The following is a 23424-nucleotide window of genomic DNA, read 5'->3' as shown; positions in this document are numbered from 1 at the left end:
ACATAGGGGACTCAGTGCAGGGGAGCCGGAAACAGAACAGTGAAATGCGCAGCTCGGGAATTATGCATCATGATGGGCACCTGGAACTTTAGTGGGGCGCAGAAGGTCAGGGTTCTAGGGCAGCAGCAGCTGTGCTGCCCCCAGGGCCCTACCTATAGCAAGCCATGTGTTGTGGCGGTACACTGTCATTGATATGACTAGGAGCACGCCATGTGGTGACCTAATCACTATGCAGCACCTAGTGACTGAGAGCCACTCAATCATGTAGAGAAATGTCTGGAAGAGAACATCTTCTGACCACTGCTTCTACTGTGTGATTAAGATAAGTGAAAAATGAGGATGACTGGGGAATGGGCTGGGTGAATAGCAGCGGGTTTCGGAGGAGGATAGCAGAACAGGCTGTGGGGAGATGGATAGCAGGGTGGATAAGAAGGGTAGAGATGGATAGCAGGGAGGACAAGGGGGGAGAGATTGGATAGCAGGGTGGTGAGATGCGGGACGGTTAGTACAAATTGCAGAAAAGGTTCATGCCGGCTAAAACATGTACTAAGGGGCTGATTCCGATGTTACCCTACTGCGCATGCGCCACCTCCAGCATGCGCAAGGCCCGTCCGACGACTGCAGCTCAGTCACTACGGGTCTCGCTACAAGACGGGGCGGCTATCGATGGTGAGTGACAGCTTGCCCCTTTTTGCAGGCAGGGAAGGGGGGGTGGCTGCACAAACGCAAGCGTTCACTTAGGAACGCCTGGCATTTGTGGGCAGCCCTACTGACATCATTAGTGATGTCAGTAGTGGACTTCCTGCTCTATTAGATGGTCGCGATAATCGTGACGGACTCCAGGCCGCTCGGACAAGCTGTGGGCGATCACCCAAAATGAGGCAAAACGTCATCATCCCGCTGTCGGATTCTCGCGGGTTTTGGATTCTATAAAGATCCTGTGATCGCCGCCATTTTTCATTCCGGCTGTGGAGTGTGCAGAGTTAGGGAGCTGGGAACTGTTGGCTACTGTTGTCACTCAGTGTTGTGTGTTACTTATTAGTTACTGACTGTTATTATAAATAATAAAGTACTGCTGGATGGCTACTGTGAAGAGGGAGGGAGCTGGGAGCTGTTGCTGACGCTGACCATAGGGTCTGGCTGGCTGGCTGGCTACTGTTGTCCATATACATAGGGGCTGGCTGGCTACTGTTGTCCATATACATAGGGGCTGGCTGGCTACTGTTGTCCTTATACATAAGGGCTGGCTGGCTACTGTTGTCCATATACATAGGGGCTGGCTGGCTACTGTTGTCCTTGTCTATATAGGGGCTGGCTGCTGTCCTGTCCATAGGGGCTGGCTGGCTGTAGTGCTTTGTTGTCCAGGGGGTGCTCTGTCCTTCAGGGGTGCTCTCTTCACCCACCCCCAGTGTGAAAAGCTGCTCTTCATCCAAATTATTTTTACAGGGGCTGTCCTGTGTGGTGTAGGGGTATGCTGCCCTGTGCCCTATGTGCCGCCCACTTGTGTCGCTTAGCATAGTCATCCAGCTACATCGGAGCAACCTTTTGGCCTAAAAACAATATTGTGAGGTGTTCAGTGTTCAGAATACACTGGAAATGAGTGGAAATTAATGTTGTTGAGGTTAATAATAGCGTAAAAAACAAATTCTGTGATTTTAGCTGTTTTTATGCTTTTTTCCAAAAAAATACAGATCCAAAATTCAAAACCCGGAACGGTGGTTTTGACAAAACCAATCCAGATCCAAAACACGAAGAAAGATCCAGATCAAAAACCAAAACACGAAAAGTGTATATTAAATCCAATTAAAGATGCAAATACCTGCTATGACAAAAAATGTATGGCATATTTGATACAGGGAAAACCACTGTGCTATAGGGGTTAATGTCTGTAGTATCAGAGCGGTATAATGATCTAGTATCTGTGTAAAAACTGGCAAATAAACTAATCAATCACTTATGGGACCAACGAGTAATAGTATTAACTGTGTAACCCAAGTTCTCTTTAAGGTAACTAAAGATAGTGCCTCCACCCAAGCTATACGTGATAGGAAAGGATTAGGTATAATGGGTTTGCTTGGGAAAACCCAAATATCTTGTTAATTACTAATACTGTAGTAATTTATGTTTACTGTTTTTCTTACAGGTTTCTATTCTCACCTTGTTTCCAAGACGTATAACGGGTAAGTAAAGCAATACAGTTCCTCTTTTTTAGTTGTCAGATAAATTTTAGCACATATTCTGGATACCTATTAAGTATAACAGTTGCAACATAAATGGTGAGTTTACAGTGTACAATAAAGTAGAGATTCCCCAAAACGTTTAATTACTCCAATACAACCTAGTTATTTGCATTCATACATGTATAATAAATTACTTTCACAGTGTGAATACTGCAGAGCATCACTTGTATAAGAAGGTACACCAATTACATCTATTTCAATGACATTTATTTAACTATATATCACCCTTTAGGTGTATTTCCTATTTGTAGCTTAGATACAATAACATCACAATGTTAAGCTTTGTGGCTATATAATTGACTCTATGGGATAAATTTACTAACAATCGAGATTGGTCGAGATGTCAGTCTCGGGTGATTTAAGAGTTGAATTTCATCTCGCAAATTTACTAAAGGTAAAGTCGGGTGAGAAGAGAGATTCACTCGTAAAACTCGGGGGAGATGGCTAACTCGAATCAACTCACCATCGGGCTAATCGGAAGTACTTTTCACCTAAAATATACATCTCTCAAATTTATGAAGAATCGGGATGACAAGCTCGGGTGAGATGACAGCAAACTCTCTGCCCAAACTTTTCATACTCACCATCTGCTGAGCTGCAAGTTAGCCTGAAACATACACATATCATTGTGATTTGTGCATGTTTCTGCCTTTAATTAGTTAAAAACGGGTTACTGTAAATTCTTAAAAAAAAATGACATGAGGTCCCCCCCAATAGCCTAACCAGCCCCGGACTTGTCAGCCTGTCCTTGTACCTAAAATCACGGGGAACAAAATTAGTTGGGTTCCACTGTAATTTACGTACCAGCACCAGGCGGCAGGGCCAGTCCTGGTTTTAAATATAGTGGGGAAAACATTTGTATGGGTCCCCCTATATTTAAAACCAGCACCGGACCCAAACCGATCGGGGTGTAATACCACAGCCAGGAGACCCTATTACAGGGTCTCCAGGGCCAAAGCATTCTCACCCCAAGGCGGTCAGGCCTTGGGGTGAAATCCCAGGCTTGGTCTGAAGCCTGGGGCTCCTCCCCGCACCCCTGGGCTGTGGATACGGAGGTAATAAAGTGTTAAATTTAAGTAAACTATTGTATTTTACAGTGGAACCACAGGTGCCAGCATGCCTGCCCTTTGGCACTTGTGGAACTACAAGTGCCAGCAGGCGACCAGCACCCGTACCCCCACTGTAAAATAAATAGTTAAATAAAAACAATACACACACACCGTATTTAGTACAAGTTTATTACACACATACCTCACTCATACATACTTACCTTCTACCAGATGTTTCTGTCCCCTTGTCTCCGTAGAATCCAATGGGAGCACCTCCAACAAAGATCCTATACTCACTTCTATCCTCCCGCTGGTCTTTGTAGAATCCAGGGGGATCTTTGCAAAACAATAACATGCTTACCCAAAACCAAACGGACTAGTATTGGTATGTGTCTAGTCACACATACCAATACTACGCGAATGCCAGCTGACGGGACGTTACAGGATTTCCCATGGCCCGCCAGCCAATCAGAAGCCGCTTCACATGTAGCGGCCTCTAATTGGCTGGAACCCACGTGTACCCCAGCCAATGAGAGGCCGCTATATGTGATCACTACATTTAAAATAATGAGAAGGTACGGTATTAGTAGAATAAAGCGTGTTTAATTGCAGCACAACATGCTCCAAAATGTAAATATAAAAGTTGCAGTGTGAGGGTAAAAGAGGTAGGGGGGGGAAGATGAAGTGAGGGTCCAGCTGGGAGATCATTCACTTCAGTGGATATATATCCAAATGTTACAAGGTGTGTGTGTGTGTAACCCAAAAGGGGGGAGGGAACGGGAGGTGGGCGTCCCGCATTGCCTCACAAAATAAATCTGTGCATTGTCCAGGTCTTTTCTTGTCCTGATGCCTGTGTCCTTGGACCATGTTCCGGTGTGTGCAGGATTGACACACACCAGCGAGCTCTCCGCAGTGCTTTCTGGATGTCCGAGATTTCCTGTACTGCGGTCTTGCCAGATCTCGCTGTCTGGTAGATTACGGGTCCCAGGGGCTCTGCTCTACTCTGCCAGTGGGCAAGGAGACTTAGATGGTGCAGTAAATCCGGTGGTGGGGTATAGGGCTAAAATGTCTCCTACGCATATCGGCCGCTCGGGTCATCCTCAGGGAGTGGAGTCCATGGTCAGAGGTGTTTAGGTGGCACAAGAGAGACTTACACAATATTAAGCAGGTGGTTCTAATGTTATGTGATATGATGCCAGAATTCTGCTTACAAACAATCACCTCTTGCAGGGGAAGGGAAGCCGCTTCTCTTGAAACGTTTGTACTTTGATAGAAGGGCGACGATGTCTGACATAAAAAAGTAATTTACTTTTACATCAAGTGGGAGCCTTTTATTAGTCAACTAGAAACACACACTTAAAACCATATACTTTGCTTATTTGAATCTACGAATGGTATTTAGTACATCCTGACCATTATTCTGAGCCTTACTTTGATCTTATTAATTATACTACAAGCGAAGTTAATAGTACCTGTATTTATAAATCAGATTCCCTGAGCCCTTCTTACCCTCATATTTTTGTTACATGTTTCATGTTCAATGATTGTTTTTGACCCCCGTTAACTCCCCCCCCTAAAGGATCTATTTGTAAACAAAGTAGGGATGAGCGGGTTCGGATTTCTGAAATCCGAAACCCCCCGAGCCCCCCCAATCCGAGTCGGGAACCGAGTCCGGCTCGGGTTTTCCCGCCTGACGCGGAACTGAACTCGAGGCAAAACATCGTCATCCCGCCTTCCGGGTCTTGCGGGTTTTGGATTCTTTAAAAGGTCCCCGCTTCGGCGCCATTTTTCACTCTGGCTGTGGTCAGTGAAATGGGAGGGTGGGAGCTAGGGCTGGCTGGGCTGTGTTGTGCTGCTGTTGTCCATAGGGGCTGACTGGGCTGTGTTGTGCTGCTGTTGTCCATAGGGGCTGGCTGGGCTGTGTTGTGCTGCTGTCATAGGGGCTGGCTGGGCTGTGTTGTGCAGTCAGTTGTCCATAGGGGCTGTGTCCACTCCAAAGTCTACAGGGGCTGGCTGAACTGTGTTGTGCAGTGTCCTATAAAGGCTGTAGTCCTAAAGGGGTGCTGTAGTGTTGTCCAGGTGGTGATCTGTCCATCAGGGGTGCTCCCCCAAAGTGCACTCCAAAAAAAATGTTTTTTTTTTTCTGTTTGTGAATTGTGTGCGCTGTAGTCGCACGTACATCAACATAGTAGCGCCAATCATAAATCAAGGGCCGGCTGGCTTGTCCGTTAAAGGGTGCTGTAACCCCCAAAGTGCAGTCCAAAAAAAAAAGATATATATTTTTTCCTGTGTTTGTGAATTGTGTGCGCAGTAGCCGCACATGCATCAACAAAGTACTGTAGCGCCAAAAGTGCGTCTGTGTCATAAGTAAAGGGCCAACTGGCTCGTCTGTTAAAGGGTGGTGTAACCCCCAAAGTGCTCTCCAAACAAAATAAAAAAAATATTTTTTCTGTGTTTGTGAATTGTGTGCGCTGTAGCCGCATGTGCATCAACAAAGTAGCGCCAAGTGTGCGCCTGTATCATAAATCAAGGGCCGGCTGGCTTGACCGTTAAAGGGTGCTGTAATCCCCAAAGTGCACTCCAAACAAAATAAAAAATTATTTTCTGTGTTTGTGAATTGTGTGCACTGTGGTTGCACGTGCATCAACAAAGGAGCAGCGCCAAGCGTGCGCCTGTGTCCCATAAGTAAAGGGCCGGCTGGCTCATCTCTTAAAGGGTGTGGTAACCCCCAAAGTGCACTCCAACAAAAATAAAAAAATATTCTTTTCTGTGTTGTGAATTGTGAATGCTGTAGCCGCACGTCCATCAACAAACGAGCAGCGCCAAGTGTGCGCCTGTGTCATAAGTCTGTTAAAGGGTGGTGTAGCCACCAAAGTGCGCTCCCAAAAAAAAAAAAAAATTCTTCTTTTCTGTGTTTGTGTGCGCCTTAGCCGCACGTATATATCAATTTAACATAAATGGAGGACCAAACTTTGTTCGATAAAAATAAAATAGGGAAAGATCAAGAACCACTTCCTCCTAGTGCTGAAGCTGCTGCCACTAGTCATGACATAGACGATAAAATGTCATCATCTGAGGAGAAACGTAAACTTGCCAATATGCCATTTACGACACGGAGTGGCAAGCAACGGCTAAGGTCTTCCACTATGTTCATGACTAGTGGTTCAGCTTCATATGATGATGGAAGCCCTTCTCCCGGTACAAAAATCAAACGAGGTAAGCTGGCAAAAGCACAGCGAAGAACTGTGCGTTATAAGAAGATATCACAAATCCCCATGGAGAGTCCAAGTGTGGTGGCGGTTGCGATGCCTGACCTTCCCAACACTGGACGGGAAGAGGTGGCTCTTTCCACCATTTGCACGCCCTCTGCAAGTGCTGGAAGGAGCACCCACAGTCCACTTGTTGATATGCAAATTAGATATGTCACTGTTGAAGTACAACAGGATGAGGATACTGGTGTAGCTGGCGCTGAGGAGGAAGTTGGCAAGGAGGATTCTGATGGTGATGTGGTTTGTTTAAATCAGGCTTCGGGGGAGACAGTTGTCCGTGGGATGAAAAAAGCCATCATGGTCATGCCAGGGTAGAAGACCAAACATTCCACCTCTTTGGTCTGGCAATATTTCTATCCAAAGCCGGACAACAACTGTCTTGCCATATGTACCATATGTAAAGGTGAAATAAGCAGGGGTAGGGACGTTAACCACCTAGGAACATCCTCCCTTATACATCACCTGCAGCGCGTTCTTCAAAAGTTGCAATCAAGTTCAGAAACTTTGGCTAAGACCGTAAGCAGTCCAGGGACAAAGAAAAAATCCCTTTGTCCTGTTGTATCCAAGCGCCTGCAAACCACACCGTCAAATCCCTCCTCGTCAATTTCCTCCTTAGTCAGGATCGGAAGTAGTCCTGCAGGCCATGTCACTGGCATGACTGACTCTCCTATCCGGGATTCCTCTGGAGGATCCTGCATTGCTACGCCTACTGCTGCCACTGCTGCTGTTGCTGCTGGGAGTCGTTCATCATCCCAAAGAGGAAGTAGGAACACCACTACTTTTACTAAACAATTGACCCTCCAACAGTCCTTAGTGAGGAGGATGAAGTACGACAGCAATCATCCTGAACCAAACGGATAACTGAGGCCTTGACTGCTATGTTGGTGTTAGACGCACGTCCGGTATCCGACCATTAGTGCAGTGGGATTTAGACAATTGATGATTCCAAATCCCATCTAGATTCCACTTCACTAGGCAGGCGATACCGAGACTGTACAGAAACGTCAGAAAAAGTGTCCTCAGTGTCCTAAAAAATGCGGTTGTATCCAATGTCCACTTAACCACGGACATGTGGACAAGTGGAACAGGGCAGACTAAGGACTATATGACTGTGACAACCCACTGGGTAGATGTATCACCTTACGCAGCATCTCTGAACCGCCAGTTCGTTCCAAGGCAGGCTACGCTGTGTATCACCGGTTTCAGTAAGAGGCACACCGCCAACAACCTCTTAGAGAAACTGAGGGAATCATCGCCCAGTGGCTTAATCCACTTAGACTCTCCTGGGGATTCGTGATATCTGACAACGCCACCAATATTGTGCGGGCATTACATCTGGGCAAATTCCAGCACGTCCCATGTTTTGCTCACACAATAAATTTGGTGGTGCAGAATTTTCTGAAAAACAACAGGGGCGTGCAGGAGACGCTTTGGGTTGGCCGAAAAATTTCTGCCCACTTTCGCCATTCAGCGACTGCGTGCTGAAGGCTGGAGCACCAGCAACCACTCTTGATCCTGCCCCGCCATCACCTGAAGCAAGAGGTTGTGACGCGGTGGAATTCAACCCTCTATATGCTTCAGAGGATGGAGGAGCAGCAAAAGGCCATTCAAGCCTATACATCCACCTACGACATAAGTAAAGGAGGGGGTATGCACCTGACTCAAGCACAGTGGAGAATGATTTCCGTGTTGTGCAAGGTTCTCCAGCCCTTCAAACTTGCCACACGTGAAGTCAGTTCAGACACTGCCAGCTTGAGTCAGGTCATTCCCCTCATCAGGCTTTTGCAGAAGCAGCTGAAGAAAGTGAAGGAGGAGCTAAGATGGAGCAATTCCGCTTGGCATGTGGGACTTGTGGATGAAGCCCTTCATTTGCTTTGCCAGGATTCCAGGGTGATCAATCTGTTGAAACCAGACCACTACATTTTGGTCACTGTGCTCGATCCTAGGTTTAAAGCCTATGTGGTGTGTCTCTTTCTGGCCGACACAAGCCTGCAGAGGTGCAAAGACCTGCTGGTGAAAACACTGTCAGCTGAAGCGGAACGTGACACGTCAACAGCTCCTTCTTCATTTTCTCCCGCAACTGGGGCTGCCAGGAAACAACTTAGGTATCCTAAGCAACCCGATGGTGGTGATGCAGGGCAGACAGGACCAAGTTTGGACATCTGGTCCGGACTGAAGGACCTGGCAACAATTTCTGACATGTCTACTGTCACTGCATATGATACTGTCAACATTGACAGAATGGTGGAGGATTACATCGGTGACAGCATCCAAGTACGCATGTCAGACAGTCCGTACCTGTACTGGCAGGAAAAAGAGGCAGTTTGGAGGCCCCTGTACAAACTGGCTCTATTTTACCTGAGTTGCCCCCCCCCTCCAGTGTGTGCTCCGAAAGAGTGTTTAGTGCAGCCGGGAACCTTGTCAGCGAAAGGCATAGGAGGTTGCTTCCACAAAATGTGGAGAAGATGATGTTCATAAAAATGAATTATCAACTCTTCCAGGGAGACCAGCCTCCAGAACGTACAGAGGGACCTGTGGTGGTGGATTCCAGTGGGGACGAATTAATACTCTGTGAGGATGAGGATGTACACAACACTGAAGAGGGTGAGGAATCGGAGGATGAGGAGGACATCTTGCCTCCGTAGAGCCAGTTTGTTGCACGGACAGATTAATTGCCAGCTTGTTTTGTGGGGGCCAAAACGAACCAATCATTTCAGCCACAGTCGTGTGGCAGACCCTGGCGTTGAAATTATTGGTTTGTTAAAGTGTGCATGTCCTGTTTATACAACATAAGGGTGGATGGGAGGGCCCAAGACAATTCCATCTTGCACCTCTTTTTTTTTCTTTGTATTGTACTGTTTGGGGCCTAGTTTTTCAAACTGCCATCCTGTCTGCCACTGCAGTGTCACTCGTAGATGGGCCACGTGTTTGTCCGCCCACTCGTGTCGCTTAGCATAGTCATCCAGCTACCTCGGTACAAACTTTTGGACTAAAAACAATATTGTGAGGTGTTCAGAATAGACTGGAAATGAGTGGAAATTAATGTTATTGAGGTTAATAATAGCATAGGAGCAGAAAAAAACACAAATTCTGTGATTATAGCTGTTTTTATGCTTTTTTAAAAAAAAATACAAATCCAAAACACAAAACCACGAACCCAAAACACGGAAGGGTGTTTTTGGCAAAACCAATCCAGATCAAAAACACGAAGAAAGATCCAGATCCAAAACACAAAACACAAAAAGTGGCAGGTGCACACCCCTAAAACAAAGTGTTGTCCTGACACTCCTTAGATGTGTGGTGAGTATCTGCTAAATGAGTCTAAACATATAGTACAATGGCCCCCATTTAGTAACGAGTTTTATCACCAAAACGAGTGATAAATGTCACTATGTATGATAAATGGTGCTCCAGCCAATCAGCTCCCAACTGTCATTTTTATAACAGTTGACAGTTGGGAGCTGATTGGCTGGAGCACCATTTATCATACACAGTGACATTTACCACTCATTTTGGTGATAAAACTCGTTAGTAAATGAGGGCCGTAGTATGGTTAGCAATTGTTTTCAATTCTGTTACTCGTACGATTCTATTTCTATGACACATTTTGTACAATCATTTTTTCTTGTATAGCGCAAAGGCAACACTCTTATTGCTCAGTTATTGTTTTCATTATGCTTTATGTGTATAAATGTCTCTTTTCATGTTGAAAAATAATGAAAATCTAAATGAAATAGATTTTTCAAACAATACAAGGGAAGGGAAGAGGAGGGGAAGTAGTTACCAGGGGAGTGACCAGCCACTGAACACTGACAGAGAGTATTGAAAAGAAAAGAAAAGGTGAGCCTTATGGGAAATCCAGTCAAAGAGAAAATAGTGGGAGATATTAGGAAGGCAAAGTATTGTGAGATTCTTTTTGACATCAGTTACGTCCATAACAAATGTGACAAAGTTGAAGTAAGTGAACCATTCTTGGGATTTTTCCCTATTGTTGGAAAGACTGCAGCTGAGCTTACACTGACGGAGGAAAAGGACTATGGGCCTGATTTAGATACGTACGCAATGCCGATATTTATGCATTTGAGCGATTATCGGCCGACTGCGCATGTATCTTAGCCGCAATGTGAATGAGCAGCAACTGAATTGCAATCAAATGTGACTACGGTTGTAGTGAGGATTTATTCACCATATGATTGACAGACAGTCTCCCAGATCACAGATGCAGCAGCAGCGGCAGGATCAGAGCAGAGATGGAGGCAGAGGAGCTGCTCAGGAGGCTGCTGTGGGTGTGCTGGGCAAGGCATGCTGTCTACTCGAACAGGAACAAGACCAGGTTAGTGCTCCCATCCCCACAAGCCCAGTGACCCCCTCTTTACCAGCACAGTGCCCCCTCTTCCCAGTGTGTGTATATATATTAGGGGTGTGCACTGGCCACTTTTTGTGTTTTGGATCTGGATCTTTCTTCGTGTTTTGGATCTGGATTGGTTTTGCCAAAACCACCCTTCCGTGTTTTGGGTTCTGGGTTTTGTGTTTTGGATCTGTATTTTTTTTTTTTTTTAAAAAGCATAAAAACAGCTAAAATCACAGAATGTGTGTGTTTTTCTGCTCCTATGCTATTATTAACCTCAATAACATTACTTTCCAGTCATTTCCAGTCTATTCCAAACACCTCACACCTCACAATATTGTTTTTAGGCCAAAAGGTTGCACCGAGGTAGCTGGGTGACTATGCTAAGCAACACAAGTGGTCGGCACAAACACATGGCCCATCTAGGAGTGACACTGCAGTGGCAGACAGGATGGCAGTTTGAAAAACTAGTCCCCAAACAGTACATAATGCAAAGAAAAAAAAGAGGTGCAAGATGGAATTGTCCTTGGGCCCTCCCATCCACCCTTATGTTGTATATACAGGACATGCACACTTTAGCAAACCAATCATTTCAGCGCCAGGGTCTGCCACACGACTGTGGCTGAAATGATTGGTTTGTTTGGGCCCCCACAAAACAAGCTGGCAATTAATCTGTCCCTGCACAAAGTGGCTCTACGGAGGCAAGATGTCGTCCTCATCCTCCTCATCCACCGATTCCTCACCCTCTTCAGTGTTGTGTACATCCTCATCCTCACATAGTATTAATTCGTTCTCGCTGGAATCCACCACCACAGGTCCCTCTGTACGTTCTGGAGGCTGGTCTCCCTGGAAGAGTTGATAATTAATTTTGATGAACATCATCTTCTCCACATTTGTGGAAGCAACCTCCTACACCTTTCGCTGACAAGGTTCCCGGCTGCACTAAACAATCTGGAGGGGGGGCAACTCAGGTAAAATAGAGCCAGTTTGTACAGGGACCTCCAAATTGCCTCTTTTTCCTGCCAGTACAGGTACGGATTGTCTGACATGCCTACTTGGATGCTGTCACCGATGTAATCCTCCACCATTCTGTCAATGGTGACAGTATCATATGCAGTGACAGTAGACATGTCAGAAATTGTTGCCAGGTCCTTCAGTCCGGACCAGATGTCCAAACTTGGTCCTCCCTGCCCTGCATCACCGCCAGCAGGTTGCTTAGGATACCTAAGTAGTTTCCTGGCAGCCCCAGTTGAGGGAGAAAATGAAGAAGGAGCTGTTGACGTGTCACGTTCCGCTTCAGCTGACAGTGTTTTCACCAGCAGGTCTTTGCATCTCTGCAGGCTTGTGTCGACTGGAAAGTGCGACACCACATAGGCTTTAAACCTAGGATCGAGCACGGTGGCCAAAATGTAGTGGTCTGGTTTCAACAGATTGATCACCCTGGAATCCTGGCAAAGCGAATGAAGGGCTTCATCCACAAGTCCCACATGCCAAGCGGAATTGCTCCATCTTAGCTCCTCCTTCACTTTCTCCAGCTGCTTCTGCAAAAGCCTGATGAGGGGAATGACCTGACTGAAGCTGGCAGTGTCTGAACTGACTTCACATGTGGCAAGTCTGAAGGGCTGGAGAACCTTGCACAAAACGGAAATCATTCTCCACTGCACTTGAGTCAGGTGCATACCCCCTCCTTTGCCTATGTCATAGATGGATGTATAGGCTTGAATGGCCTTTTGCTGCTCCTCCATCCTCTGAAGCATATAGAGGGTTGAGTTCCACCGCATCACAACCTCTTGCTTCAGGTGATGGCGGGGTAGGTTCAAGAGTGTTTGCTGGTGCTCCAGCCTTCGGCACACAGTCGCTGAATGGCTAAAGTGGGCAGAAATTTTTTGGCCCACCCAAAGCGTCTCCTGCACGCCCCTGTCGTTTTTCAGAAATTCTGCTCCACCAAATTTATTGTGTGAGCAAAACATGGTACGTGCTGGAATTTGCCCAGATGTAATGCCCGCACAATATTGGTGACGCTGTCAGATATCACAAATCCCCAGGAGAGTCTAAGTGGGGTAAGCCACTGGGCGATGATTTCCCTCAGTTTCTCTAAGAGGTTGTCGGCAGTATGCCTCTTAGTGAAACCGGTGATACACAGCGTAGCCTGCCTTGGAACGAGCTGGCGTTTCTGAGATGCTGCTACTGGTGATGCTGCTGTTGTTGCTGCGTAAGGTGATACATCTACCCTGTGGGCTGTCACAGTCATATAGTCCTTTGTCTGCCCTGTTCCACTTGTCCACATGTCCGTGGTTAAGTGAACATTGGGCACAACCGCATTTTTTAGGACACTGAGGACACTTTTTCTGAAGTTTCTGTACAGTCTCGGTATTGCCTGCCTAATGAAGTGGAATCTAGACGGGATTTGGTACCGGGGACACACTACCTCCATCAATTGTCTAAATCCCACTGCACTAATGGCGGATACCGCATGCACGTCTAACACCATCATAGCAGTCAAGGCCTCAGTTATCTGTTTTGCTTCAGGATGATTGCTGTCGGACTTCATCCTCCTCGCTAAGGACTGTTGGAGGGTCAATTGTTCAGTAAAAGTAGTGGTGTCCCTACTTCCTCTCTGTGATGAAGAACGACTTCCAGCAGCAACAGCAGCAGCGGCAGCAGTAGGCGTAGCAATGCAGGATCCTCCAGAGGAATCCGGGATAGGAGAGTCAATCATGCCAGTGAAATGGCCTGCAGGACTACTTCCGATCCTGACTAAGGAGGAAATTGACGAGGAGGGAGTTGACGGTGTGGTTTGCAGGCACTTGGATTCAACAGGACAAAGGGATTTAGGTGTCCCTGGACTGCTTACGGTCTTAGCCAAAGTTTCTGAACTTGACGGTAACTTTTTATGAACGTGCTGCAGGTGACGTATAAGGAAGGATGTTCCTAGGTGGTTAATGTCCCTACCCCTACTTATTTCACCTTTACATATGGTACATATGGCAAGACAGTTGTTGTCCGGCTTTGGATAGAAATATTGCCAGACCAAAGAGGTGGAATGTTTGGTCTTCTGCCCAGGCATGACCGTGATGGGCTTTTTCATCCCACGGACAACAACTGTCTCCCCTGGAGCCTGATTTAAACAAACCACATCACCATCAGAATCCTCCTCGCCAACTTCCTCCTCAGCGCCAGCTACACCAGTATCCTCATCCTGTTGTACTTCAACAGTGACATCTTCAATTTGCATATCAGCAAGTGCACTGTGGGTGCTCCTTCCAGCACTTGCAGAGGGCGTGCAAATGGTGGAAAGAGCCACCTCTTCCTGTCCAGTGTTGGGAAGGTCAAGCATTGCAACCGCCACCACACTTGGACTGTCCTTGGGGATTTGTGATATCTTCTTAGAACGTACAGTTCTTCGCTGTGCTTTTGCCAGCTTAACTCGTTTGATTATTGTAGCGGGAGGAGGGCTTCCATCGTCATGTGAAGCTGAACCACTAGTCATGAACATAGGGAAAGACCTTAGCCGTTCCTTGCCACTCCCTGTCGTAAATGGCATATTGGCAAGTTTACGTTTCTCCTCAGATGATTTAAATGTTTTTTTTTAAGGTCATTTTCCTGAACTTTGTAATTTGCTATTTTATATGCCCTCTACTATGACATTGGGCATCGACCTTGGCAGACGACGTAGATGGCATTTTATTGTCTATTTCATGACTAGTGGCAGCAGCTTCAGCACTAGGAGAAAGTGGTTCTTGATCTTTCCCTATTTTATTTTTATCGGACAAAGTTTTGTCCTCAATTTATGTTATATTGATATTTACGTGCGGCTAAGGTGCACACAAGCACAGAAGAGAAGAATTTAAAAAATTTTTGGAGTGCACTTTGGGGGTTACACCACTCTTTAACAGTCAAGCCAGCCGGCCCTTTACTTATGACACAGGCGCACGCTTGGCGCTGCTCCTTTGTTGATGCACGTGCGGCTACTGCGCATACATTTCACACGCAAACACAGAAAAACAGAATTGTTTATTTTTTGTGGAGCGCACTTTGGGGGTTACACCACCCTTTAACAGACTTATGACACAGGCGCACGCTTAGCGCTGCTCCTTTGTTGATGCACGTGCGGCTACTGCGCATACATTTCACACACAAACACAGAAAAACAGAATTGTTTATTTTTTGTGGAGCGCACTTTGGGGTTACACTACCCCTTAACAGATTTATGACACAGGCGCACGCTTGGCGCTGCTTCTTTGTTGATGCACGTGCATCTCCTGCGCATACATTTCACACTCAAACACAGAAAAAAGAATTGTTTATTTTTTGTGGAGCACACTCTGGGGGCTACACCACCCTTTAACAGATGAGCCAGCCGACCCTTTACTTATGACACAGGCACACGCTTGGCGCTGCTCCTTTGTTGATGCTCGTGCGGCTACTGCGCATACATTTCACACACAAACACAGAAAATAAGAAGAATTGTTTATTTTTCGTGGAGCGCACTTTGGGGTTACACCATCCTTTAACAGACGAGCCAGCCGACACTTTACTTATGACACAGGCGCATGCTTGGCGCTGCTCCTTTGTTGATGCACTGCAGCTACAGCGCACACAATTCACTATACAGAAAAGAAGAATTTTTTATTTTTTTTGGAGTGCACTTTGGGAGTTACACCACCCTTTAACAGACTTATGACACAGACACACGCTTGGCGCTGCTCTTTTGTTGATGCATGTGCGGCTACAGCGCACACAATTCACAACACAGAATAGAAGAATTTTAAAAAAAATTTTGGAGTGCACTTTGGGGGTTACACCACCCTTTAACAGACTTATGACACAGACACACGCTTGGCGCTACTCCTTTGTTGATGCACATGCGGCTACAGCACATACATTTCACACACAAACACAGAAAAAAAGAATTGTTTATTTTTTGTGGAGCGCACTTTGGGGGTTACACCACTCTTTAACAGACTTATGACACAGGCGCACGCTTGGCGCTGCTCCTTTGTTGATGCACGTGCGGCTACAGCGCACACAATTCACAACACAAAAAATAATTTTTCTTTTTTTTTGAAGTGCACTTTGGGGGTTAGACCACCCTTTAAGAGATGAGCCAGCCGGCCCATTACTTATGGGACACAGGCGCACGCTTGGCGCTGCTCCTTTGTTGATGCACGTGCGGCTACAGTGCACACAATTCACAAACACAGAAATAAATGTTTTTTTTGCACTTGGGTGGAGCACCCCTGATGGACAGATCACCTCCTGGACAACACTACAGCACCCCTTTAGGACTACAGCCTTTATGGGACACTGCTCAACACAGCCCAGCCAGCCCCTATAGACTTTTGGAGTGGACACAGCCCCTATGGACAACTGACTGCACAACACAGCCCAGCCAGCCCCTATAGACAACAGCAGCACAACACAGTCCAGCCAGCCCCTATGGACAACAGCAGCATAACTTTGGAGGAGTGGACACAGCCCCTATGGACAACAGCAGCACAGCACAACACAACACAGCACAGCCAGCCCTAACTCCCACCCTCCCTCGTCACTGTCCACAGCCGGTGTGAGTAATGGCGCCGACGCGGGGACCTTTTATAGAATCCAAAACCCGCGAGATCCGGAAGGCGGGATGATGACGTTTTGCCTCGATTTCAGTTCAGTTCAGAGGCGGACTCGGTTCCCGGCTCGGATCGGGGGGGCTCGGATTTCAGAAACCCAAACACGCTCATCCCTTATATATAGATATATATATATATATATATATATATATATACACATACATATATATACGTGTGTGCATGCATGTGTGTGTGTAATGTGTATGTGTGTTTGTTTTGCAATGTTCATTTACTGACATTGTGTTGTGTTCTGTGTGTAATATAGATTACACATTAAAAACTCCACTGCTACAGTACCTACTGTATGTTCCACAGACACAGACTGTAACATTAAACACAAAGACAAGGTGCAGAGCTCTTATCATTTTGTCAGCTTACTCCATGTTTCTGATTCAAATGTTGTTGTCAAGTTAGCGCGAGCATTGACGCAGTGGCTGAAAAAATTCAGATCAGGTAATACCATGGGAACTCTAGACACATGATCTCATTCAAACAAACATCTCACTTCATCGTGTACAGAACCTTTACTATTTTCTAGCCAATTAGCCCCTTTGTATATGTATTTGAATAATATTTATCTTCCCCAGCCCAGTGCCCCCACATCCCAGTGTATCCCCCTTCTCCGGTCCAGTGTCCCCCACCATCTAACTGAGCCCTCCATCCCAGTGTCTTCCACCCAGCCAGCTCAGTGTCTCCCCCTTCCCTCCCTAACCAACCCACTGCCCCCCACCTAAGATCTCCCAGCCAGCCTAGTCACAGGGTCCCCCCTTCTAAAGCCTAGTATTCCCCCTCTGAACCCCATCTCATTGCCCCCCTTCCCATACAGCTCACTGCCCCCCATTGCACTTTCCCCCATTCAACCCAGTGTTTCTCTCATATATCTAGCCCCAGCTTTTCCCCCTCATTCAGCATTCAGTCCAGTGTCCACCTTCCCTCGTCACTACGTCCCTAACTGAGAACAATGCAGCCACCACTTAACTCCCCCCCATCATTAGGACAGCCCCTCCACTGATACCTTGGGGGTGGGTGGGCATAGAGGACATGGAGATGGTGCAGGGGAACACAACTGAGATGACACTGGAGAGACATGGGGGGCTGGTGCTGGAGACACACAGGGGGATTGTGCTGGAGAGACACAGGTAGGACCACTTGTAGGAATAGAATAAAAGGGGGGACGTCTTAAGTAAAATACACAAATTCCCAGAAAAATATAACTGATATAAAAGGAAATTAGCAAATATATTTTATTAATATAAAATAGTTTGATATGGGAAACTACCATTTTGCCCTGCTCAAAAACTCATGTTACTATGTATTATCTGGTTTAACCTCTGTTGCATGTTGATGACATTGGCTTTATTCATAAGCAAACAGGCGACTTCCAGACCATGTGATTTCCTGCATGAATAGTAAATACCAACTCAAGACACTGCCTGTCCAGGGAGGATCAATTTCTTCAGAGGTTCCCGCTGCAGAGAAATCATATAGATAAGAAAATACTCATTCACATGCTCGCTGTGCTTATTCATTGGAGAGAGAGAGACTGGGGACATGACTATCAGCTCCCAGAGCGGTGGGCATGCTCCCAGCATGACAAAATTGGGGGGTAGTGGCTTGCGGACATGACATTTCACATGAGCCCACGCCCCTTGCCACAAGGCAACACCCACTTTTACAGACAAGCGCAGAAGGTGTGCGCAAATAGGGCCACTTTCTTAATTTTTCAAGGCCACTTTAAATTCCCAATCCACCCCTTCAGGGAGTGGTGGCAAAAATGTGGGCATGTCGTGACCATTTTCCGGGCGTGTATCTGCCTTAATGCCTACATCTGCTTTTCTGTATGCAGAGAATACGGCTCGGGTGTCTCAGTTCCCATTACCGTTCTGTGTGCCTACAGAATTGCTCAGATGGTGGATTAGCGGAGGATCTGGGACCACCGCTAGATGTTTGTACGCATTTGCTTGGATATGCAAAGTGTCTCAATAGATTTATAGGTGGCTGCATGCATTAGCATATTCTCATACGCAGCTGTGTATGGGATCGCAGCTGTTAATGCATTAGTGTACACATCTGAATCAGACTCTATAGCTAGCTACACACTGTCACATTTTTTGATCGAGATGAGAAACGGGCCGATTTTTCAGCAAATTGCCAGCCCCAATATCTGTGCTACACATTATGCAATTTTTTTTATTAGAAGCGAAGATTTTCTATTAGAAGAAGATTTTTCACCACACCACGGTCACTCTGCATATGTACGCCCACAAGGAGGACGACATAGTGACAGGAAAACACAGGAAATAGCAGAAGATTATCGAAAATGCACACATTGCTCGGTATCGGGAAATTGAGGCCGAGATTTTCGTTCTTGGCCGTTCGATTGAAAAATCCAAAGAATGCATTTGTGGACGTTTTATTGGCAAAATGCAAAATCGATCATTCATACACACAATACAGTAACTTAAACCGATCACTAAATTATTGGCAAAAAGGCCCAATAATTGTATAGTGTGTAGCTAGCTTTAGTATGTTTGTTTTAATTGCTGTCTTGAAGAATTAAGGCAATGGATACAATTCTATCAATGTTCGCTGTTATTCAGACTTTGGGTGATGCAACAGAAGCAGAATTGCAGAACTATATTCCAAATTTGACTTTTTTGATGAATTCTGTGATGAAGATATTGGTGTGGGCATTGTACGACTTCGGAGGGGTATCAAGGCTGCCCAAATCAGAGTTGAAAATTCAGAAAAATCGGCAGCGTTACAATTTCTGGAATTTATTGTGAAATGGGATTTTTTTGTGACTGTGTTTGAGATTCTTTTTGACTGTCTGTGTGACTATTTTTTTCATGTGAAAGAAGTTTTTCCAAATTGAAATTAATAAAGAATGTCTTACGTTCGACCTTGAGCCAGACAAGAATGACAAATCTGGCTTTTCTTTTCATTGAACATGAATATGCAAGGAAGGTAATTCTTGTTGAGGTCATTAATTTGCTGAAATTAAGGCTCGAAAGAAGAGATTGTGAATACTCTCAATTTATTTTCGAAGAATAGGTACCATAGTTTTGTTTTATTTTAATTTACTTGTGACAGCACTGTACTGTTTAAAAATCGAATTGCAAATGTAACCAATATTTTTCTGTGTTTAAGTTTATTATTTGTGGGGCTGCCAAATGAATGTTAAATATGTTAGGATCACCTCTGCAAGGTTTATAAACATTGCTGCATTGGCAGTCATAATACACATATAAGCAGCATCGGCTGAACCCAAAGGTTTGGTGCTGATGTTGGAAGTGTGGAGGAGATGATGGTATTGGGCACATTTAAATTATCCACTGCTGTGCCGCATGCCATGATGAGACTCTAGGCCTGATTCAGAGCCGGACGCAATTAGCGCTCGCTCGTCCAGAAAATAGGGGTGCCTATTCAAATGAACCGTTCGCTCTTTGCGGTCTGTTCACGCCTCTAGCGAGCGAACAAAACTTGCGGTCGTTTTTTGGGAAAAATACGCCCCCTGGCCGCTCGCATCCTACGTCATGTCCGCTATTTATTAGATTAATCGAGTACATCGACCAGCGTATGAACTGCTCGCTATTCTTGTGGTTTTTGCTACCACAATCTTGCGAGCAGTTCTGGCTATAAAATAACCCAGTGATGTGGTCAATGACGCTCCTGTATTAATTATGCACACCCTTAAAATGCCCGTTTTGACCTTTAAGCACGCCTGCGTTCTGATCTCCACTCCCCGTTTTCAAGCACCTTCCCATGTTACCACCCACATACGCCTCCTCCTGTCACTCAAAATAGCAGGCACTCGCTATTTAGCGAACAAACGATTTTCGGCCACACTGACTGGTTCGTGCATGCGTATTACGATCCGTACGCATGCGCAGTTGGGCAAACATCGCTCGGAACGAATGAGCGGCCGCTTACGAGCGGCTCTGAGTCAGGCCCTCTGTGCACACAGGAAGTTGCCAAAATTCTGCGCGAGGCCTGGTCAACCAATATTATGCAAATGTGGTCGATGGTTCTCGATGTTACCGATGTTTACGCTATCTTGCGTACTGATCAGGCTTTGCGTAAAGGGAGATGGGCGGCTTAATATAGGGCTGGGCGTCTGCATCTTGTGCTGCGGTCTCTGTGTGTATGCATTGATTAGCATATTTTCGCGGCGGCCGGGTGCTTCTGTCTGCTAGCGTGCGTTCCATGCTGAATCAGGCCCTGAGTACTGTAATTGTGGCCACCGCCATGTATTCTAACAAATTCAAATATGCATGATGCACCTGAACTAATCCCTATGGAGTCTGGAACCAAATAACGTGTATATCATGTGTCTGGCATAATATGATTTGCCTCCTATCCCATGCAAGATGTATAAACTATTAACAAGTCCATTTAGATGATGTCCCTCACCAAAGTTGGGTTTACACTTTGCAGATATTAGCTCAGTGTATACTTTTTTGAAGTGGATCAGGAGGTCGGGCATCAGAATTTGTAAGCAGGACCTAAGATCTGACCTCTTGATACTACAGTTGCAGGTGTATTGAAGCCATTAATCGCCTAACGCTCCTGCATAGACACTTATGATCAGCCGATATTGGGTGATTGGACCAATAATTGCATAGGTGTGTACACAGCTTAACCCTAAGCAAGTTATATAAACTATTCCCTACTCCATTGTACTGTATGTGACTGCTTCATGTATAGCTTATTATCTCAGTTGTCACTTATTGTCTCTGTTGTCACTTATTGACTCTATTATGTGTGTACACATTCAGGTTGATGCAGGGTTGGCTGCAAAATATAGATAATTTAGTACTGAAAAAGGGGTGCGCAAATGTACCGGATATCCGCCCAGAAGTCTAAGATGTGCCCTGGTTGGCATAGGAGCCTGTATTGCCAGGTTATATTACAGGCACGTGTCCTACTTGCGTCCATGTTGTATACATTGTTTTTTATGCGCAACAATAAACTTTAACAAAAATTCTAATATATGCAAAAATAAATATTTTAAATACACAAAACAGCATAAACTACAATATGCCCAAATGAGGAATAAAGGACCAATCAGTGTTAGTGAAGAGTGCACAAACAGCTAGTCACCAACAGTTCACTAGTGCCACAACCATAGGCATCATGATGTGCTACCTGCACTGCCCCTTACCACTCACATACAATACGGCTTTCCCAGGAGTATATGCTTCTACTTCCCAGTGTGCACGCATTACTAGGGCCACTGGCAGGTATATGAGGCAGAATAATACAAATCTGTATGGGCGAAATATGCATGCACCAACTGTACTGGGCATGCACAGTGTGAGCGCATGCAAGATATGAACACCATTATCAATATACAGTATTTTTTAATATAGTAGACATGTCGTTTTGACAATAGCACAAAAACATTAAAGATTTCCAAAGATATGCAATAATGTAAGATTTAGAAAAATCCTCCTCCTGTTAACAACTCCAATTAAATTGCAAGCTCCGAGGTTACAACATGCTTTTCGGTCTGCGTGATTTGCACATTATATCTATATTTTATCGCAAAAGAGAATTGTATCCTGATGCTTTTAAACCACTGGCAAATGCTGTGAAGACAGTGACCTTATATAAAAGCAGATACACACCATGCAGTGAGAGGGACAGGTGTATTTATTGTGTACAATGAAATTGTTGTCTCTCTTCCCTATGGAACATCACAGTGGATCCTGATTCCTGGGCTTATCCTCAGCGATTAGTAGGAAAATAACCATACATGACACCAATAAACATAGCATCACACCAAATAATACAAATGTATCCAAATCTGACTATTATAACAAATATGCAGCTATTTACATGGATATATCAGCAGGGAAGGTCTTGATAACACATTCCCAGTCAGTGATTTCATATATTTATTTGAGCTTCCTGACAGGATTAATCCATTTGCAGTTCCCCCTGTCCCACAGGCTGTAAGCTGCAAAAGCTGCTCTATTTGGTTACAAGGTGCTGCTGGTGCACTATTCAGAGGCAGTGAAATAACTCACCATTTTGAAGTGCTTCGTTGACAAGAAACAGGATGAAAATGACCCAGAACTTCATTTTGGGAACAGACTGGGGTCCCCCAAAGGAGCCTTACCCCAAGACAGTATGTAACAGGAGGAAAGTCCCAGCTTGCTGTCAGTAATAGGATGATGTAAAAAAAAAAAAGTGGTTAGGAATGTGGATTGCTGATTTGTATTTTCCAAAGCATGAAGAGAAGCTTCTGAAGGATCAAGTTTCAAGAAATCCTGGAAAAGAAAAAAAAATATAAACTTTGTGAAACTTGCCTGCTCTCTGCTGGTTACTGGGTATAATGTGCTGTGATGTTATATCTGTGACAGCAACATCTGTGACTCCATAGGATACATTTAATATCTCCTGTAATCTCAAGAAATCACCAGGTCAATTTGGGCGATTCTGATATTTTGACAAATTTCAGCTGCTTGCAAATTAGTTTGCTATAGGGTCCAAACTTCACCTCTGGAGGACCGGGCTAATCCCAGAGCATTAATAATAAAGAAAATTAATCACAAGGCTTAACAAATGTCAGATATCCATAGCCGTATAATTAATAGGAGATTACAGACCACCTGGCACTATTTGTTCCGGAAATGTTCTAGGGGAAAACACAGCTAGCCTCTGTCTATACTAATCTTCATCTTCACTGTTCTGTACACATTTATTTACCCCTTTTGTGTCTCACAATATATTGGAGTGACAGAACTGTTTTCAGTGCCGCAGAGCGGTCCCAGGTGGGGAGTTTGACTGCTAGAGTGGGAATATCCACAGTCCACAATCCTAGTTGTTTAAACAACTATGGGCCGTATTCAATTTGAAACGAAAAGCCGTTTTCGCGTGTTTTTGGCGAA

At 45.2% G+C, this 23424-nt stretch overlaps 1 protein-coding gene across 1 annotated transcript in view; it reads right to left on the bottom strand.

Moving 5' to 3' along the window:
* Positions 1-22753, bottom strand: part of PDGFRL (platelet derived growth factor receptor like) — a 207658-nt gene extending 184905 nt beyond the window's left edge. Inside the window, exon 1 of the mRNA XM_088478803.1 lies at positions 22561-22753. Within this exon, the coding sequence (XP_088334929.1) occupies positions 22561-22615 (55 nt within the window). The 5' untranslated portion in view covers positions 22616-22753. The remainder of the gene's footprint in view (positions 1-22560) is intronic.
* Between the last annotated feature and the right edge of the window lie 671 nt (positions 22754-23424).

The sequence above is a fragment of the Taudactylus pleione genome, unplaced genomic scaffold, assembly GCF_031769625.1.
Source record: "Taudactylus pleione unplaced genomic scaffold, aTauple2 ptg000218l, whole genome shotgun sequence".
In the NCBI taxonomy this organism is placed as follows: Eukaryota; Metazoa; Chordata; class Amphibia; order Anura; family Myobatrachidae; genus Taudactylus; species Taudactylus pleione.
This window is presented reverse-complemented; position numbering and strand designations above follow the sequence as displayed.